Here is a 22,675-nt window from a genome sequence, read left to right on the forward strand (position 1 = left end):
ATCTACACAAACAGCCACCTGAACTACTGTCCTACAAAGACAAACAGCCACCTGAACTACTGTCCTACAAAGACAAACAGCCACCTGAACTACTGACCTACAAAGACAAACAGCATCTACACAAACAGCCACCTGATCTACTGTCCTACAAAGACAAACAACCACCTGAACTACTGTCCTACAAAGACAAACAGCCACCTGAACTTACTGTCCTACAAAGACAAACAGCATCTACACAAACAGCCACCTGAACTACTGTCCTACAAAGACAAACAGCCACCTGAACTACTGTCCTACAAAGACAAACAGCATCTACACAAACAGCCACCTGAACTACTGTCCTACAAAGACAAACAGCCACCTGAACTACTGTCCTACAAAGACAAACAGCCACCTGAACTACTGACCTACAAAGACAAACAGCATCTACACAAACAGCCACCTGATCTACTGTCCTACAAAGACAAACAACCACCTGAACTACTGTCCTACAAAGACAAACAGCCACCTGAACTACTGTCCTACAGAGACAAACAGCATCTACACAAACAGCCACCTGAACTACTGTCCTACAGAGACAAACAGTCACCTGAACTACTGTCCTACAAAGACAAACAGCATCTACACAAACAACCACCTGAACTACTGTCCTACAGAGACAAACAGCATCTACACAAACAGCCACCTGACCTACTGTCCTACAAAGACAAACAGCATCTACACAAACAGCCACCTGACCTACTGTCCTACAGAGACAAACAGCATCTACACAAACAGCCACCTGAACTACTGTCCTACAAAGACAAACAGCCACCTGAACTACTGTCCTACAGAGACAAACAGCATCTACACAAACAGCCACCTGAACTACTGTCCTACAAAGACAAACAGCATCTACACAAACAGCCACCTGATCTACTGTCCTACAAAGACAAACAGCCACCTGAACTTACTGTCCTACAAAGACAAACAGCATCTACACAAACAGCCACCTGAACTACTGTCCTACAAAGACAAACAGCATCTACACAAACAGCCACCTGAACTACTGTCCTACAAAGACAAACAGCCACCTGAACTACTGTCCTACAGAGACAAACAGCATCTACACAAACAGCCACCTGACCTACTGTCCTACAAAGACAAACAGCATCTACACAAACAGCCACCTGAACTACTGTCCTACAAAGACAAACAGCCACCTGAACTACTGTGCTACAAAGACAAACAGCCACCTGAACTACTGTCCTAAAGAGACAAACAGCATCTACACAAACAGCCACCTGAACTACTGTCCTACAAAGACAAACAGCCACCTGAACTACTGTGCTACAAAGACAAACAGCCACCTGAACTACTGTCCAACAAAGACAAACAGCCACCTGAACTACTGTCCAACAAAGACAAACAGCATCTACACAAACAGCCACCTGAACTACTGTGCTACAAAGACAAACAGCCACCTGAACTACTGTCCTACAAAGACAAACAGCCACCTGAACTACTGACCTAAGGAGACAAACAGCATCTACACAAACAGCCACCTGAACTACTGTCCTACAGAGACAAACAGCCACCTGAACTACTGTCCTACAGAGACAAACAGCCACCTGAACTACTGTCCTACAGAGACAAACAGCCACCTGAACTACTGTCCTACAGAGACAAACAGCATCTACAAAAACAGCCACCTGAACTACTGTCCTACAAAGACAAACAGTTGTCCATGCATATCAACCATGACCACTGATCTGACCTATGACCCCTAAGTACTGATACTACACTCTGCCTTGGTCTGACCTATGACCCCTAAGTACTGATACTGCACTCTGCCTTGGTCTGACCTTAAACAGCTGTCTGGGTAATGAAACAGCAAAGTGCAGCATCTAGAAATCTAAATGTGTTGATCCAGATTTATTGTTGTTTTTCTGTTTGACGGAAACAGTTTGAGTTCTAACTACATTCCAACTGTATTTAATGGTGTTATGTAGTTGTGTTGTCATGTTGTATTGTAGTAACCCTCAACTGTATTTAATGGTGTTGTGTAGTTGTGTTGTCATGTTGTATTGTAGTAACCCTCAACTGTATTTAATGGTGTTATGTAGTTGTGTTGTCATGTTGTATTGTAGTAACCCTCAACTGTATTTAATGGTGTTATGTAGTTGTGTTGTCATGTTGTATTGTAGTAACCCTCAACTGTATTTAATGGTGTTATGTAGTTGTGTTGTCATGTTGTATTGTAGTAACCCTCAACTGTATTTAATGGTGTTATGTAGTTGTGTTGTCATGTTGTATTGTAGTAACCCTCAACTGTATTTAATGGTGTTATGTAGTTGTGTTGTCATGTTGTATTGTAGTAACCCTCAACTGTATTTAATGGTGTTATGTAGTTGTGTTGTCATGTTGTGAATGTTGTATTGTAGCAGGCCTAACCCTCAACATTTTCTGGTGACGGAGAGAGACACCAGACAAGACACAGAGACAGCAACAGAAGAATAGGATATGACGGAGAGAGACACCAAACAAGACACAGAGACAGCAACAGAAGAATAGGATATGATGGAGACACCAGACAAGACACAGAGACAGCAACAGAATAGGATATGATGGAGACACCAGACAGGACACAGAGACAGCAACAGAGGACACAGAGAAAGTGATGGAGAGAGACAGAAGAATAGAGTTCCAGACAGTTGTAGAATGTATGACAAGGCACATTGTAAGAGCTATAAAGAGAGAGGGAGAGAACAGGCAGAACCTGATATGTAAATGAGCAGAGCAAATGAAACTAATTTTTGACGACCTGATGATCATCCAGACTGTGTTTCTATTGAGAGATAAAAGGTAAGACGACGATTGTTATTAAAGTTGATGATATTGTTGTGTGTCATATAGTTGATGATATTGTAATGTGTATTCATATAGTAGATGATATTGTAATGTGTATTCATATAGTTGATGATATTGTTATGTGTCATATAGTTGACGATATGGTTATGTGTCATATAGTTGATGATATTGTTGTGTGTCATATAGTTGATGATATTGTTGTGTGTGTTCATATAGTTGATGATATTGTAATGTGTATTCATATAGTAGATGATATTGTAATGTGTATTCATATAGTTGATGATATTGTTATGTGTCATATAGTTGACGATATGGTTATGTGTCATATAGTTGATGATATTGTTGTGTGTCATATAGTTGATGATATTGTTGTGTGTGTTCATATAGTTGATGATATTGTTGTGTGTATTCATATAGTTGATGATATTGTTGTGTGTGTTCATATAGTTGATGATATTGTTATGTGTCATATAGTTGATGATATTGTTATGTGTCATATAGTTGATGATATTGTTATGTGTATTCATATAGTTGATGATATTGTAATGTGTGTTCATATAGTTGATGATATTGTAATGTGTGTTCATATAGTTGATGATATTGTAATGTGTGTTCATATAGTTGATGATATTGTAATGTGTTTTCATATAGTTGATTATATTTCTGGTGGACAGTGTTACAAAAAACTTTTGGGTGTCCCCATAGGAGACCCCTTTGTATAACCCTTTTTGGTACTAGGTAGAACCCTTTTGGGTTCCATGAAGAATCCTTTCGACAGAGGGTTCTACATGGAAGCCAGAAGGGTTCTACCTGGAACCCAAAATAACAGCTGGAGGACCTGTTTGGAACCCTTTAGTCTAAGAGTGTACTGTATCATAGGTCTATAGACCAGGGTGATCTCCTACTGTATCATAGGTCTATAGACCAGGGTGATCTCCTACTGTATCATAGGTCTATAGACCAGGGTGATATCCTACTGTATCATAGGTCTATAGACCAGGGTGATCTCCTACTGTATCATAGGTCTATAGACCAGGGTGATCTCCTACTGTATCATAGGTCTATAGACCAGGGTGATCTCCTACTGTATCATAGGTCTATAGACCAGGGTGATCTCCTACTGTATCATAGGTCTATAGACCAGGGTGATCTCCTACTGTATCATAGGTCTATAGACCAGGGTGATCTCCTACTGTATCATAGGTCTATAGACCAGGGTGATCTCCTACTGTATCATAGGTCTATAGACCAGGGTGATCTCCTACTGTATCATAGGTCTATAGACCAGGGTGATTTCCTACTGTATCATAGGTCTACAGACAGCTTTTTACTCAGGGAGGTATTTTGTGTGAAAGAGACAAATAAATATTGTGGAAAGACTAACAACAACTTACACTTCCTCAAAACAGGTTGTGTGTGTTCATTAGTGCTATTTAAAACTGTTGGCTGTGGAGTAAACTAATGAACACAGCCCAGGTTATAGCCTACGACTCGGCATGTTGATACCTGCCTGATGCTGAAACCTGAATGTAGCCTGAGGGGTAAACTATGATACTAGCTAGATATACTGGTTTTCTAAAGTTAGCCAACTTCAGTTAGCTTCACATTCCAGCTCAGACCTCATCCATAAGAATATACAGAACACAACAGAAAATATCTCAATGACTTGACATGTTCTGGTTGTGAATTCAGGCTACAAGGTGAGAATCCTGCCAGGGATTATTGTAAAGTGTGTAGAGAAATTCAATGTATGGTGTAATGTTAGTATAGTGAATGACAGTATAACACTCCTAACAGTAGATAAATTAAATGTATGGTGTAATGTTAGTATAGTGAATGGAAGTAAAACACTCCTAACAGTAGATAAATTAAATGTATGGTGTAATGTTAGTATAGTGAAGTAAAACACTCCTAACAGTCTACTTCTACTGAGACAGGTTGGTGTCAGTTTAATCATACAACATGGAGCTGACTGGACGTGGTCAAGTCAAATTCAATATATAAACATTCATATATTATAGTTCTACATTTAACATTTTTATTTTTATTTTTTTATTTCACCTTTATTTAACCAGGTAGGCTAGTTGAGAACAAGTTCTCATTTGCAACTGCGACCTGGCCAAGATAAAGCATAGCAGTGTGAGCATACAACAAAGAGTTACACATGGAGTAAACAATTAACAAGTCAATAACACAGTAGAAAACGAAGGGGGGGTCTATATACAATGTGTGCAAAAGGCATGAGGAGGTAGGCAAATAATTACAATTTTGCAGATTAACACTGGAGTGATAAAAGATCAGATGGTCATGTACAGGTAGAGATATTGGTGTGCAGAAGAGCAGAAAAGTAAATAAATAAAAACAGTACGGGGATGAGGTAGGTGAAAAGGGTGGGCTATTTACCAATAGACTATGTACAGCTGCAGCGATCGGTTAGCTGCTCAGATAGCTGATGTTTGAAGTTGGTGAGGGAGATAAAAGTCTCCAACTTCAGCGATTTTTGCAATTCGTTCCAGTCACAGGCAGCAGAGTACTGGAACGAAAGGCGGCCAAATGAGGTGTTGGCTTTAGGGATGATCAGTGAGATACACCTGCTGGAGCGCGTGCTACGGATGGGTGTTGCCATCGTGACCAGTGAGCTGAGATAAGGCGGAGCTTTACCTAGCATAGACTTGTAGATGACCTGGAGCCAGTGGGTCTGGCGACGAATATGTAGCGAGGGCCAGCCGACTAGAGCATACAAGTCGCAGTGGTGGGTAGTATAAGGTGCTTTAGTGACAAAACGGATGGCACTGTGATAGACTGCATCCAGTTTGCTGAGTAGAGTGTTGGAAGCCATTTTGTAGATGACATCGCCGAAGTCGAGGATCGGTAGGATAGTCAGTTTTACTAGGGTAAGCTTGGCGGCTTGAGTGAAGGAGGCTTTGTTGCGGAATAGAAAGCCGACTCTTGATTTGATTTTCGATTGGAGATGTTTGATATGAGTCTGGAAGGAGAGTTTGCAGTCTAGCCAGACACCTAGGTACTTATAGACGTCCACATATTCTAGGTCGGAACCATCCAGGGTGGTGATGCTAGTCGGGCATGCAGGTGCAGGCAGCGACCGGTTGAAAAGCATGCATTTGGTTTTACTAGCGTTTAAGAGCAGTTGGAGGCCACGGAAGGAGTGTTGTATGGCATTGAAGCTTGTTTGGAGGTTAGATAGCACAGTGTCCAAAGACGGGCCGAAAGTATGATAATATGATAATGTAATTATATCATAGGTCCTCTACATTTCAGATGATAATGTAATTGTATCATAGTTCCTCTATAGTGTAGTGACCCTCTACATTTCATATGATAATGTAATTGTATCATAGTTCCTCTATAGTGTAGTGACCCTCTACATTTCATATGATAATGTAATTGTATCATAGTTCCTCTATAGTGTAGTGACCCTCTACATTTCATGTGATAATGTAATTGTATCATAGTTCCTCTATAGTGTAGTGACCCTCTACATTTCATATGATAATGTAATTGTATCATAGTTCCTCTATAGTGTAGTGACCCTCTACATTTCATATGATAATGTAATTGTATCATAGTTCCTCTATAGTGTAGTGACCCTCTACATTTCATATGATAATGTAATTGTATCATAGTTCCTCTATAGTGTAGTGACCCTCTACATTTCATATGATAATGTAATTGTATCATAGTTCCTCTATAGTGTAGTGACCCTCTACATTTCATATGATAATGTAATTGTATCATAGTTCCTCTATAGTGTAGTGACCCTCTACATTTCATATGATAATGTAATTATATCATAGTTCCACTATAGTGTAGTGACCCTCTACATTTCATATGATAATGTAATTGTATCATAGTTCCACTATAGTGTAGTGACCCTCTACATTTCATATGATAATGTAATTGTATCATAGTTCCACTATAGTGTAGTGATCCTCTACATTTCATATGATAATGTAATTATATCATAGTTCCTCTATAGTGTAGTGACCCTCTACATTTCATATGATAATGTAATTGTATCATAGTTCCTCTATAGTGTAGTGACCCTCTACATTTCATATGATAATGTAATTGTATCATAGTTCCACTATAGTGTAGTGACCCTCTACATTTCATATGATAATGTAATTGTATCATAGTTCCACTATAGTGTAGTGACCCTCTACATTTCATATGATAATGTAATTGTATCATAGTTCCACTATAGTGTAGTGACCCTCTACATTTCATATGATAATGTAATTGTATCATAGTTCCACTATAGTGTAGTGACCCTCTACATTTCATATGATAATGTAATTGTATCATAGTTCCTCTATAGTGTAGTGACCCTCTACATTTCATATGATAATGTAATTGTATCATAGTTCCTCTATAGTGTAGTGACCCTCTACATTTCATATGATAATGTAATTGTATCATAGTTCCACTATAGTGTAGTGACCCTCTACATTTCATATGATAATGTAATTGTATCATAGTTCCTCTATAGTGTAGTGATGGTGCTGCTAGTGAAAGAAAACATTAAGAGACAGAATACAGGCAGTGGAGTTTGCACAAAGTTTACGTACAACAATATATTGAACTAGGTAGACTGAGCATACAGCTAAAGGCTATAGCCACAGGGAAGAAACTGTTCAGATTGGGGTCTATAACATCCAATCACTTAAGTTTACAGCAGCTGACAGTTGCAATTTCATTGCTAATAACTCAAACTTCCTTTTTCAGATAAAGACATCATCTCTGTACAGATGTAGGATCTGAATTTGATCACCCTGTTGCGGGAAAACTAAAACTTGCAGTGTATTTGATGTTTTAAAAGGCTTCTGAAGTTTGTAATTTCCACTTTCCACTTTAAAATGTTAATTATAATCCACATCATTTTTCTGCTTCAGTAAACAGTCTCAAATTAAGATCCTACATCTGTAGCAAAATAACTGTCTTTCATGTGTATGACTCTATCAGGATATATATACCTCTCTCTAATGTATATGACTAAAACACCTGTCTTCCATGTGTTCTCCTTTGACCATTTGACATCTTGTATTTACTGTTGTTTAGGCTGGTTGAATGAGTTGTCTATGAAAGCTACTTCATCTGTAAGAAAACAGGCGTCTGCACCAGTGACTGTAAGTTATGTGATTTCCTCATATGAAATGAAAAGTATGTTTGTAGCCTACGCAGTTATAAAATGGCTGTTGAAACTGTGGCACATATTTCTCAGTACATTAGAAGTCAGATAAATGTGTTGAGATGTAGGAAAGATGGGCAAACTCTCGTTGGTCTTGGCTTTCTACAAACTATTATAAGGTTAGTCGATGTCAGACATTCAATAGTCAGAGTAGGTTGGAGCTATGATCACTTATCATGCTGACAAACCTGATGGTCTCTGTGAACTGATCTGAACAGGTTTAGACTGGTCATCTATGATATGTAGGTTATATACAGTACATTCTCTGTCCTGCTACTGGTAGGACTATAACATTATGTGAACTGACCTGAACAGGTTTAGACTGGTCATCTATGATATGTAGGTTATAGCTGAGGTAGACCTTGATCTGCATATCACTAACAAACTACTATTATACATTATAACCTAGTCTACTTTACATAATATAACATCTACATATCACTAACAACCCACTACTATACATTATAACCTAGTCTACTTTACATAATATAACATATCACTAACAACCCACTACTATACATTATAACCTAGTCTACTTTACATAATATAACATATCACTAACAACCCACTACTATACATTATAACCTAGTCTACTTTACATAATATAACATCTACATATCACTAACAACCCACTACTATACATTATAACCTAGTCTACTTTACATAATATAACATATCACTAACAACCCACTACTATACATTATAACCTAGTCTACTTTACATAATATAACATATCACTAACAACCCACTACTATACATTATAACCTAGTCTACTTTACATAATATAACATATCACTAACAACCCACTACTATACATTATAACCTAGCCTACTTTACATAATATAACATATCACTAACAACCCACTACTATACATTATAACCTAGTCTACTTTACATAATATAACATCTACATATCACTAACAACCCACTACTATACATTATAACCTAGTCTACTTACATAATATAACATATCACTAACAACCCACTACTATACATTATAACCTAGTCTACTTTACATAATATAACATATCACTAACAACCCACTACTATACATTATAACCTAGTCTACTTTACATAATATAACATATCAACATATCACTAACAACCCACTACTATACATTATAACCTAGTCTACTTTACATAATATAACATATCACTAACAACCCACTACTATACATTATAACCTAGTCTACTTTACATAATATAACATATCACTAACAACCCACTACTATACATTATAACCTAGTCTACTTTACATAATATAACATATCAACATATCACTAACAACCCACTACTATACATTATAACCTAGTCTACTTTACATAATATAACATATCACTAACAACCCACTACTATACATTATAACCTAGTCTACTTTACATAATATAACATATCACTAACAACCCACTACTATACATTATAACCTAGTCTACTTTACATAATATAACATATCACTAACAACCCACTACTATACATTATAACCTAGTCTACTTTACATAATATAACATATCACTAACAACCCACTACTATACATTATAACCTAGTCTACTTTACATAATATAACATATCACTAACAACCCACTACTATACATTATAACCTAGTCTACTTTACATAATATAACATATCAACATATCACTAACAACCCACTACTATACATTATAACCTAGTCTACTTTACATAATATAACATATCACTAACAACCCACTACTATACATTATAACCTAGTCTACTTTACATAATATAACATATCACTAACAACCCACTACTATACATTATAACCTAGTCTACTTTACATAATATAACATATCACTAACAACCCACTACTATACATTATAACCTAGTCTACTTTACATAATATAACATATCAACATATCACTAACAACCCACTACTATACATTATAACCTAGTCTACTTTACATAATATAACATATCACTAACAACCCACTACTATACATTATAACCTAGTCTACTTTACATAATATAACATATCACTAACAACCCACTACTATACATTATAACCTAGTCTACTTTACATAATATAACATATCACTAACAACCCACTACTATACATTATAACCTAGTCTACTTTACATAATATAACATATCACTAACAACCCACTACTATACATTATAACCTAGTCTACTTTACATAATATAACATATCACTAACAACCCACTACTATACATTATAACCTAGTCTACTTTACATAATATAACATATCACTAACAACCCACTACTATACATTATAACCTAGTCTACAAACTCAACAAACAGTGACTTATTATTATTATTGTTGCTGTACTGTCTATAACTACCTTAACAAACAGTGACTTATTATTATTATTATTATTATTATTATTGTTATTGTTGCTGTACTGTCTATAACTACCTTAACAAACAGAGACTTATTATTATTATTATTATTATTATTATTGTTATTGTTGCTGTACTGTCTATAACTACCTTAACAAACAGTGACTTATTATTATTATTATTATTATTATTATTATTATTATTATTATTATTGTTGCTGTACTGTCTATAACTACCTTAACAAACAGTGACTTATTATTATTATTATTATTATTATTATTATTATTATTATTATTATTGTTGCTGTACTGTCTATAACTACCTTAACAAACAGTGACTTATTATTATTACAGACAGTTACCATGGAGATGAAATGTCACAACTACGTTTTCATGTGATGCATTAAATCATCTGATTGTTTCTGTGTCTGCTAGTAAATGTTTTATAAGAGATAAATAATAAATGATAACAATTGACATTAAATAATTACTGTGTTAACCACAACCAACATGTTGGATCTCTGTTTAGGGGTCAGTGCTCTAAAATGAGTCTCTCTGGGGAGAGAAAGGAGGGGGGCCCTGCCTATAAAATGAGTCTCTCTGGGGAGAGAGAGGAGGGGGGCCCTGCCTCTAAAATGAGTCTCTCTGGGGAGAGAGAGGAGGGGGGCCCTGCCTCTAAAATGAGTCTCTCTGGGGAACATGACACCAAAGCTAAGAGGTGAGATGACAATTTTTGATATCATTATTATGAGTTTATAATCATCATATCATCATAATTATGATGAATGCAATTACTGTAAATCACTCTGGATAAGACCATCTGCTAAATCAGGGGTTCTCAATCCGGGGTCAGTGGAGGTACTGCAGGGGTTCTCAATCCGGGGTCTGTGGAGGTACTGCAGGGGTTCTCAATCCTGGGTCTGTGGAGGTACTGCAGGGTTCTGATCGTTGTTACAAGCAGAATTTTGACAATAATACCATTATATCAACACACTCTTCACACCCAAATAGCTTTGGCATAGCATCAAGTCCCTTGCCAATAATGTTGCCTACAATGTTCATTTTCATCGAACACATATTACGTCCCAGATGCCTTCAACTGCCCCATTTATATCCATTTATATCCATTTATATCCATTTATATCCATTTATATCCATGCCCAATTAGGATTATTATTTAACAACATGATGTTGTGCTCCAAAGGGAGAACTTGAAATAATATGATGTAGATAATTAAATAATCAGAAGAACAACGTGTTTATTATTATACACTCTTAGAACAGAAGGTTCCTTCTAGAACCAAAAAGGCTTCTATCACTTCCTTAATATATGGAACCACTAAAACATTATATATATATTTGGGTTCAGTGAAGAAGAACCTCTAGAGTTCTGATCAACGGAAGGTTAATGTTTAGAGGATGTGAATCAAGCAGCCTTCCAGTCATCAGATCACTTCTGGTGGGTTTTTTCCCGGCCCGGGATTTGAACCAGCCACCTTTTGGCCACAGCACCAACTCCTTAGCTGCTGGGCGAAAACCTGAGTTAATCTGCCAAAATGAAGACAAATTGCTGTGGTAAATGGTATGACTTATTATAATTATTATACATAAAGCATTGCCAAAAGCACAAGACATACTGTTGCATGTAGGTCTACATTATTAATGGATTGATCATATAGAAATATAAAACATTATTTTAACTTCTCCAAAGCAATTACATGTGGCTCAGGAACCACTGACTCACTGCATTATTCTATAGTATTATCAAGACACCTGCTGTTAACTCTTAACTACTTAGGACACCTGCTGTTAACTCTTAACTACTTAGGACACCTGCTGTTAACTCTTAACTACTTAGGACAGCTGCTGTTAACTCTTAACTACTTAGGACAGCTGCTGTTAACTCTTAACTACTTAGGACAGCTGCTGTTAACTCTTAACTACATAGGACACCTGCTGTTAACTCTTAACTACTTAGGACAGCTGCTGTTAACTCTTAACTACTTAGGACAGCTGCTGTTAACTCTTAACTACTTAGAACACCTGCTGTTAACTCTTAAATACTTAGGACAGCTCACGAGGTGTCCTAAATATCTGCGGACTAGGTGGGACTAGAGACCTCATACATACCTTCAATTTAATATGGTGACCCACAGTGAGAAAACCTTAAACATTTTCTGGTCATGGTTACCATATTTGTTTTCAGAAAAAGGTATACAACCTAAACAAAATGCATGTCCCTGTCCTCTTTTTCAAGACGTGGCCGATTTAAACAGCCAGAAGACATTTTTTTAATTAAGAAATAACACTTTATTTGACTACTTGTTGTTTCTAAATGACTGCTGGGTAATTTGATATGCATCGAAATGTTCGTTTGTAGACATCGGACTGAGTGAAAGCTGCGCAGTTTCACTGAGTTAGAAAACAAATGGACAGGTCTAGCTCACTGATTTGTAGATGAGCAGTTGCTACTTCAGATTATGAGCCTAGCTGGTGTCGTGAATGAGTTATGTAGTACCCACAGAAGGCCACAGGGGGGAGCAAGAGACCTATAAACACAAGGTTTTTACCTTAAAAACCCTGAACCTAACAATCAAACCAAATGTATTTATAAAGCAGCATCTAACCCTACGTATTACCTATTTTAGCCTAAACCCTAATTATTTTAGAAACTGTTATAGTAATAATATTATGTTAGTAAATACCATTATAGTACTAAATAGCACTGATTATTTTGTTAATCTAAACCTGTCTCAGCATTTTGCTGTTTTTGTTTTGTTATTTTATTATATTTATTATTTCAAGGCAGAACACTTGATCAACAAGACTCGTGTTTTATTTTTCAAATGTGGTTTGAACTGGGTGACCAAGTAACCTCTATGTGAAAGTCCAGTAATTGGCTTGGAAAAGGTGGGGCAGGTTAGAGATCTAAGGAATTAACTAGAAAAATACACTTTATTTCTCAGCTGTATAGTCTATAAGCAGCAATATGATGGACCATGAAGCATCAGTTATAGTCTACAAGCAGCAATATGATGGACCATGAAGCATCAGTTATAGTCTACAAGCAGCAATATGATGGACCATGAAGCATCAGTTATAGTCTATAAGCAGCAATATGATGGACCATGAAGCATCAGTTATAGTCTATAAGCAGCAATATGATGGACCATGAAGCATCAGTTATAGACTACACGCAGCAATATGATGGACCATGAAGCATCAGTTATAGGTTATAGTCTACAAGCAGCAATATGATGGACCATGAAGCATCAGTTATAGGTTATAGTCTACAAGCAGCAATATGATGGACATAAAATAGTATGCAACCACCATATGTCCCATGATTTTCTAAAATGGTCTCATGACTTTAGTTAGCTGTATATCTCCTATTAGGGCTGTGTTGCTTTTGGGAGAGAAAAACAAGTGACTATAGCAGGTATTGAATCCCAGGTAAATAATCACTAGTCAGAACCTCAACCTTAGTATACATGCATTATAAAAATCACCTTAATATCTGATATTGTGAGTAAACAACCTCAGAATAGAAAAGACAGAGTGCGTCTTCCAGCCCGTCAATATATTACATCACACAACTCTAACCTAGTGGTCAATGAATGACATCACACAACCCTAGCAGTTAGCAAATAGCACATTTTACACCGGGATTCAAACCAGCCACCTTTAGGCCACAGGTCCAACTCCTTAACCACTGGGTGAAAACCTGAGTTAATCTTGGGGAATAAGCTATGAGTTAATCTGCCAAAATGAAGACAAAACGCTTTACATGGTGTCACTTGTTATACATAAATATTATACATCATTATAATACATAAATCATTGCCAAAAGCACAAGACATACTGTTGCATGTCGGTCTACATTATTAACGGATTGATCATATCAAATATCAAAACATTATTTTAACCTACTGCAATGCAATTACATGTTGTGCAGGAACCACTGACTCACTGCATTATTCTATAGTATTATCAAGACACCTGCTGTTAACTCTTAACTACTTAGGACACCTGCTGTTAACTCTTAACTACTTAGGACAGCTGCTGTTAACTCTTAACTACTTAGGACACCTGCTGTTAACTCTTAACTACTTAGGACACCTGCTGTTAACTCTTAACTACTTAGGACACCTGCTGTTAACTCTTAACTACTTAGGACAGCTGCTGTTAACTCTTAACTACTTAGGACACCTGCTGTTAACTCTTAACTACTTAGGACAGCTGACTGTTAACTCTTAACTACTTAGGACAGCTGCTGTTAACTCTTAACTACTTAGGACAGCTGCTGTTAACTCTTAACTACTTAGGACACCTGCTGTTAACTCTTAACTACTTAGGACACCTGCTGTTAACTCTTAACTACTTAGGACACCTGCTGTTAACTCTTAAGAGCACGTTAGCACGTCCTGTGAACACGTCAGGGTTCCATAGCCGGAGGCAGACCAGCAGAAACTGGACCAGCAGCACAACAAGGTAACACGTCTGGTGAACAGGTCAGAGTTCATATCCTCAGGCAGACCAGCAGAAACTGGATCAGCAGCACAACAAGGTAACACGTCTGGTGAACAGGTCAGAGTTCATATCCTCAGGCAGACCAGCAGAAACTGGATCAGCAGCACAACAAGGTAACACGTCTGGTGAACAGGTCAGAGTTCATATCCTCAGGCAGACCAGCAGAAACTGGACCAGCAGCACAACAAGGTAACACGTCTGGTGAACAGGTCAGAGTTCATATCCTCAGGTAGACCAGTAGAAACTGGATCAGCAGCACTACAAGGTATCACGTCTGGTGAACAGGTCAGAGTTCATATCCTCAGTCAGACCAGCAGAAACTGGATCAGCAGCACTACAAGGTATCACGTCTGGTGAACAGGTCAGAGTTCATATCCTCAGGTAGACCAGTAGAAACTGGAACAGCAGCACTACAAGGTATCACGTCTGGTGAACAGGTCAGAGTTCATATCCTCAGGTAGACCAGTAGAAACTGGATCAGCAGCACAACAAGGTATCACGTCTGGTGAACAGGTCAGAGTTCATATCCTCAGGTAGACCAGTAGAAACTGGATCAGCAGCACTACAAGGTATCACGTCTGGTGAACAGGTCAGAGTTCATATCCTCAGGTAGACCAGTAGAAACTGGATCAGCAGCACTACAAGGTATCACGTCTGGTGAACAGGTCAGAGTTCATATCCTCAGGTAGACCAGTAGAAACTGGATCAGCAGCACAACAAGGTATCACGTCTGGTGAACAGGTCAGAGTTCATATCCTCAGGTAGACCAGTAGAAACTGGATCAGCAGCACTACAAGGTATCACGTCTGGTGAACAGGTCAGAGTTCATATCCTCAGGTAGACCAGTAGAAACTGGAACAGCAGCACTACAAGGTATCACGTCTGGTGAACAGGTCAGAGTTCATATCCTCAGGTAGACCAGTAGAAACTGGATCAGCAGCACAACAAGGTATCACGTCTGGTGAACAGGTCAGAGTTCATATCCTCAGGTAGACCAGTAGAAACTGGATCAGCAGCACTACAAGGTATCACGTCTGGTGAACAGGTCAGAGTTCATATCCTCAGGTAGACCAGTAGAAACTGGATCAGCAGCACTACAAGGTATCACGTCTGGTGAACAGGTCAGAGTTCATATCCTCAGGTAGACCAGTAGAAACTGGATCAGCAGCACAACAAGGTATCACGTCTGGTGAACAGGTCAGAGTTCATATCCTCAGGTAGACCAGTAGAAACTGGATCAGCAGCACTACAAGGTATCACGTCTGGTGAACAGGTCAGAATTCATATCCTCAGGTAGACCAGTAGAAACTGGATCAGCAGCACTACAAGGTATCACATCTGGTGGAGCCTGTATCAATACTGATAGGATGGAAAGAAAGGGAGCTCTGCTCTCAGATCAGCTTTCTCCATTCAAATATGTTCTTTACATTAGAATTATTTCACAATACTGACCACGGATCAGCTTCTATTATCCCCTATGGCTACAAATACTAAATGAATAAAATGTCAAATATAAGTGTTTTACATACAGATCTCATATTACTGTATTGAATTATTATATTTAAATATTTAAATATTGATGTTAAAAGTGTATCATTTATATAGTTATGTTAAACATTAAACGTTAAACATTCCTTATTAAACATGTATTTATTTGTTACATTTGACTGTGTAGCAGATATATATTATTACTGTGTAAAACCTAGCAGATATATATTATTACTGTGTAAAACCTAGCAGTACTACTGATTTCTCTGAGAGTGAGGCAGATATATATTATTACTGTGTAAAACCTAGCAGTACTACTGATTTCTCTGAGAGTGAGGCAGATATATATTATTACTGTGTAAAACCTAGCAGTACTACTGATTCCTCTGAGAGTGAGACAGATATATATTATTACTGTGTAAAACCTAGCAGATATATATTATTACTTATCAACCCTCCCGGTTAGTAAATTTACCTCAACATCCCCCGGAGAAGGCAGAGTAACGACACCAGCCTTTTAGCGGGGCTGACAGACTGACTACAACGCTCGCGACGCTAAATGAATTTCGTCATTAAAAATGACACACTGCTCGCGCCATTAACTAACGTCTGGAAGTCAGTTCTATTTGTGAAACTCTTCTTATGTTTCCCCATCTGAGCTCAGAGTAGATGAGAGATGTAATGTTTGTCTCTGTTGTGTTGAAGACCAATCAAGCAGGAGAGACCAGCCTCCCCTGTTCCCAGCTGTGTGTCCATGAAGAGTGACCAGTCTATGGATCAACCTATAAACTTTAGAGAGGGAGACTTTTCTACTGAACAAAGGTAAGAAGAACTCATGGGTCCTGGTCAGTGAGTTAAACAACACTGTCTCTAGTCATTTCTCCTCTCCCATTTTCCCATTTATTGTTGTTGTTTTCATAATCCAAAGGCTAATCATTTTGTCCATTTGCATAGTCTAAACAATATTAAACAAACACAACATTCCCTCCCTTTGTGTGTGTGTGTGTGTGTGTGTGTGTGTGTGTGTGTGTGTGTGTGTGTGTGTGTGTGTGTGTGTGTGTGTGTGTGTGTGTGTGTGTGTTTGTGTGTCTGAACTCCCTGGATGAGGAGATGTAATCTCTATTCTGGTTGCCTAATCACTTATACCCCTACCTACATGTGGATATTACCTCAATTACCTCAACTACCTGGTACCCTGCACATTGACTCAGGACTGGTACTCCTTATAGTCTCATTATTACCTCAACTACCTGGTACCCCTGCACATTGACTCAGTACTGGTACTCCTTATAGTCTCATTATTACCTCAACTACCTGGTACCCTGCACATTGACTCAGTACTGGTACTCCTTATAGTCCATTATTACCTCAACTACCTGGTACCCTGCACATTGACTCAGGACTGGTACTCCTTATAGTCTCATTATTACCTCAACTACCTGGTACCCCTGCACATTGACTCAGTACTGGTACTCCTTATAGACTCATTATTACCTCAACTACCTGGTACCCTGCACATTGACACAGTACTGGTACTCCTTATAGTCTCATTATTCGCGTCAACGAGCGTCTAGAAGTCAGTTCTATTTGTGACGCAGTTCGCGCTGCATCTCGTCATTGGTTTATAGAAGCAGGTACCCACGTTCCATCACCTCATTGGTTTATAGAAGCAGGTACCCACGTGGCATCACCTCATTGGTTTATAGCAGCAGGTACCCACGTGCCATCTCCTCATTGGTTTATAGAAGCAGGTACCCACGTGCCATCTCCTCATTGGTTTATAGAAGCAGGTACCCACGTGCCATCTCCTCATTGGTTTATAGAAGCAGGTACCCACGTGCCATCTCCTCATTGGTTTATAGAAGCAGGTACCCACGTACCATCTCCTCATTGGTTTATAGAAGCAGGTACCCACGTGCCATCTCCTCATTGGTTTATAGAAGCAGGTACCCACGTGCCATCTCCTCATGGGTTTATAGAAGCAGGTACCCACGTGCCATCTCCTCATTTAGCAAAAAAACATAACTTAACATAAACATAAATTAGCTTTTATTGTTTAAAGAAGTTATGAACATTTCTGAAAAGTGATATATAGCGTTATGGAATGAAACTCTTCTTATGTTTCCCTGTCTGAGCTCAGAGTAGATGAGAGATGTAATGTTCGTCTCTGTTGTGTTGAAGTCCAATCCAGCAGGAGAGACCAGCCTCCCCTGTTCCCAGCTGTGTGTCCATGAAGAGTGACAAGTCTATGGGTGACCCTATATACTTTAGAGAGGGAGACTTTTCTACTGAACAAAGGTAAGAAGAACTCATGGGTCAGTGAGTTAAACAACACTGTCTCTAGTCATTTCTCCTCTCCCATTTTCCCATTTATTGTTGCTGTTTTCATAATCCATAGGCTCATCATTTTGTCCATTTTCATAGTCCTAAACAATATTAAACAAACACAACATTCCCTCCCTGTGTGTGTGTGTGTGTGTGTGTGTGTGTGTGTGTGTGTGTGTGTGTGTGTGTGTGTGTGTGTGTGTGTGTGTGTGTGTGTCCTCCCTGGATGAGGAGATGTAATCTCATGTTTTGTCCACAGAAACCAACAGGAGAGATCAGAGTCAGAGATTCTCAGTGGTCAGTCTTCCCAGAGTCATCAAACAGACCTGGACTCCATATTCAGTGTATGTGGTCCTGTTATGTACATTTGTTTTTGTTTACCTCAAGTAAAGTTGATCTGTCAATCATTCATTAATGTGTTAATGAGAAAGCATTTATTCTCTTGCTTAACTGATTTACTTCATTTATTTCAGATACTTGAAGAGAAAATTATGACATTTGTGAAGAACGAGCTGAAGATGTTCAAGAGGATTCTTAGTCCAGAACTCCCAGAAGGCTTTGAGAGTCAGAAGCAGGATAAGGAAGTGGTGGACCCTGAAGATGAGCAGCAGGAGAGCAGTGCCAGAGAGGGGGCTCTGAAGATCACACTGCACATCCTGAGGAAAATGAACCAGAAGGAGCTTGCTGACACACTGGAGAAAAGTAAGATCTGTCTGCCTCATGTTGAATGCTGTTTTATAACATTTAAAAGCTGTAGCTAAAGTACAGCTAAAGTAGCTGTGTAACTCAATGATATTGAAGCAGCCTTAACACAACACCTAGTGACCTCATCAAGTAGCAGCAGGGATGTGTTGTGGTGATTAATTTAGAGAGAGAGAACATTAATAATACCATCAATAATACCAATAATAATATAATCAGTCACACCAGTCTGTAATGCATTAGGAAAACATTTACACATTTATACAGTCAGTTAAGATAATCAATTATTATAATTTACAACTTTATAACAGTCCTACGATACTGTAGACATTAAAACAGACGTAATATTAATATCCTCTGTGTTATTTCTAGATTCAGATGAGCTCGCTGTGATTTGCCAACGTGAACTCAAATCTAATCTAAAGAAGAAGTTTCAATGTGTATTTGAGGGGATCGCTAAACAAGGAAACCCAACACTTCTCAATAAGATCTACACAGAGCTCTACATCACAGAGGGTGGAACAGGAGAGGTCAATAATGAACATGAGCTGAGACAGATTGAGACAACAACCAGGAAACAAGCAACACCAGAGACTGCAATCAAATGTAATGACATCTTCAAACCCTTAACTGGACAAGACAAACCTATCAGAACTGTGCTGACAAAGGGAGTCGCTGGCATTGGAAAAACAGTCTCTGTGCAGAAGTTCATTCTGGACTGGGCTGAAGGAAAAGCAAATCAGGATGTCCAATTTGTATTTTCATTCCCTTTTCGGGAGCTGAATTTGATGAAAGAGGACAAACACACTTTCATTGAACTTCTCAATCACTTCTCAATGGAAACCAAACAATCAGGAATCTCCATCTACAACAAGTACAAAGTTCTGTTCATCTTTGATGGTCTGGATGAGTGCCGACTGCCCCTAGACTTCCAGAAGAACAAGATCTGTTGGGACGTCACAGAGTCAACCTCAGTGGATGTTCTGCTGACAAATCTCATCAAGGGAAATCTGCTTCCCTCTGCTCTCCTCTGGATAACTACCCGACCTGCAGCAGCCAATAAGATCCCTTCTGGGTGTGTTGACCAGGTAACAGAGGTACGAGGGTTCAATGACCCACAGAAGGAAGAGTACTTCAGGAAGAGATTCAGTGATGAGGACCTGGCCAGCAGAATCATCTCACACATAAAGACATCAAGGAGCCTCCACATCATGTGCCACATTCCAGTCTTCTGTTGGATTTCTGCAACAGTCCTTGAACACATGTTGAAACATAAGAGAGAAGAGATGCCCAAGACTCTGACTGAGATGTACACACACCTTGTGGTGTTTCATACCAAACAGAAGAATGAAAAGTATCTTGGGAAAGAAGAGACAGGTCCACACTGGAATAAAGAGAGCATTCTGTCACTGGGAAAACTGGCTTTTCAACAGCTTGTGAAGGGCAATCTGATTTTCTATGAAGAAGACCTGAAAGAGGCTGGCATTGATGTCAATGAAGCCTCAGTGTACTCAGGATTGTGCACACAGCTCTTTAAAGAGGAATGTGGGCTGTACCAGGACAAGGTGTACTGCTTTGTTCATCTGAGCATTCAGGAGTTTCTGGCTGCTGTATATGTGTTCCTCTCATTCATCAACAACAATGAGAATCTAATGGATGAACTGCAAACAAAAGACGAGCCTGAAGTTACTTTCTACAAGAGTGCTGTGGATAAAGCCTTACAAAGTGAGACAGGAAACCTGGACCTTTTCCTCCGCTTCCTTCTGGGCCTCTCACTGGAGTCCAATCAGAAGCACTTACGAGGTCTACTGACAACGACAAGAATCAGCTCACAGAGCCATGAAGAAACAGTCAAGTACATCAAGGAGAAGATCGGGGAGGATCTCTCTCCAGAGAGGAGCATCAATCTGTTCCACTGTCTGAATGAACTGAATGACCATTCTCTAGTGGAGGAGATCCAAAGATACCTGAGATCAGGAAGTCTCTCAAAACCCAACCTGTCACCTGATCAGTGGTCAGCTCTGGTCTTTGTGTTGCTGACTTCAGAAAAGGAGTTGGATGTGTTTGACCTGAAGAAATACTCCAGATCAGAGGAAGGTCTTCTGAGGCTGCTGCCAGTGGTCAAAGCCTCCAGAGCTGTTCTGTGAGTAAATAAAATGACATTTAAGAACTAATCATCAGGAAGAAAGATTCAGTTTAGAGAAAAATATGAATTATAATATGTATAATATATTATTTTGAAAAACATATTGAATAAATTCATTGATGTTCACATTAGTATAACAATATGTATAACAATATGACCATACAATTCTAGGAGACGGACGATGAATCTATATGTTGTTTGAGAGAATAAACCAAATGCATCTACCATTGTCCTTCTACACTACTGGTGTTAAATTAGCAGTGTGTTTGTGACGTCATGATGATCTCTTTGCAGGCTGTCAGGCTGTGGAGTCACAGAGGAAGGCTGTGCTTCTCTGGTCTCAGCTCTGGAGTCAAACCCCTCACACCTGAGAGAGCTGGACCTGAGTAACAATGACCTGAAGGATTCAGGAGTGAAGCTGCTCTCTGCTGGACTGGGGAATCCCCACTGTAAACTGGAGACTCTGAGGTCAGTATTCCTGTAGTTGGTCAACAAGTGAAAACTGTTCACCAGATCCAATAATATATATTGTGGACTGTATACTCAATACAATCTAAATCTGATACCTCACTGTCTAAATAGATGTGGTGTGGACTGTATACTCAATACAATCTAAATCTGATACCTCACTGTCTGTCTTCTGACTGATACTGCTTTTTAAACTGGTCTGGTCAGTCTACTATAATATTTGTTAATATTTACACTATTTTACGAATAGATATGGAAGGTTTCAGGACACTGATGTATCTGAATATGCTGAAAAAATGAATATCACTGATATACTGATATATCTGAAAATGTTGAACAAATATAGATTTTCACCACTAAAGTATATAGCAGTGTGATTTTAATATGATTTGACTCTTTGCAGGCTGTCAGGCTGTCTAGTCACAGAGGAAGGCTGTGCTTCTCTGGTCTCAGCTCTGAGGTCAAACCCCTCACACCTGAGAGAGCTGGACCTGAGCTACAATCACCCAGGAGACTCAGGAGTCAGACTGCTCTCTGCTGGACTGGAGGATCCACACTGCAGACTGGAGAAACTCAAGTATGTAGAGGGTTTATGTCAATGTTCATATCAGACATGTTGGACTTATCAGGCTGGTTTCTGGAG

The 22,675-nt window shown here is 38.7% G+C and overlaps 1 protein-coding gene and 1 long non-coding RNA gene across 2 annotated transcripts; both read left to right on the plus strand.

Annotated features, from left to right (window-relative positions):
- Positions 1-2,625: 2,625 nt before the first annotated feature.
- On the plus strand, positions 2,626-10,939 carry LOC116371727 (uncharacterized). The gene is made up of 3 exons (XR_004208990.1): positions 2,626-2,844; positions 7,930-7,997; positions 10,903-10,939. It is a non-coding gene; the product is annotated as an uncharacterized LOC116371727 (long non-coding RNA).
- A 30-nt stretch (positions 10,940-10,969) lies between these two features.
- LOC116371724 (NLR family CARD domain-containing protein 3-like) lies at positions 10,970-22,100 on the plus strand. Its single transcript, XM_031820704.1, has 7 exons — positions 10,970-11,091; positions 17,097-17,213; positions 18,573-18,689; positions 18,976-19,060; positions 19,190-19,418; positions 19,797-21,561; positions 21,859-22,100. Exons 1-7 carry the CDS (start codon positions 11,009-11,011, stop codon positions 22,046-22,048), a joined length of 2,586 nt encoding a protein of 861 aa, XP_031676564.1. The 5' UTR covers positions 10,970-11,008; the 3' UTR covers positions 22,049-22,100.
- Positions 22,101-22,675: the final 575 nt, after the last annotated feature.

This window comes from Oncorhynchus kisutch, unplaced genomic scaffold (genome assembly GCF_002021735.2).
Source record: "Oncorhynchus kisutch isolate 150728-3 unplaced genomic scaffold, Okis_V2 scaffold3589, whole genome shotgun sequence".
NCBI lineage: Eukaryota > Metazoa > Chordata > Actinopteri > Salmoniformes > Salmonidae > Oncorhynchus > Oncorhynchus kisutch.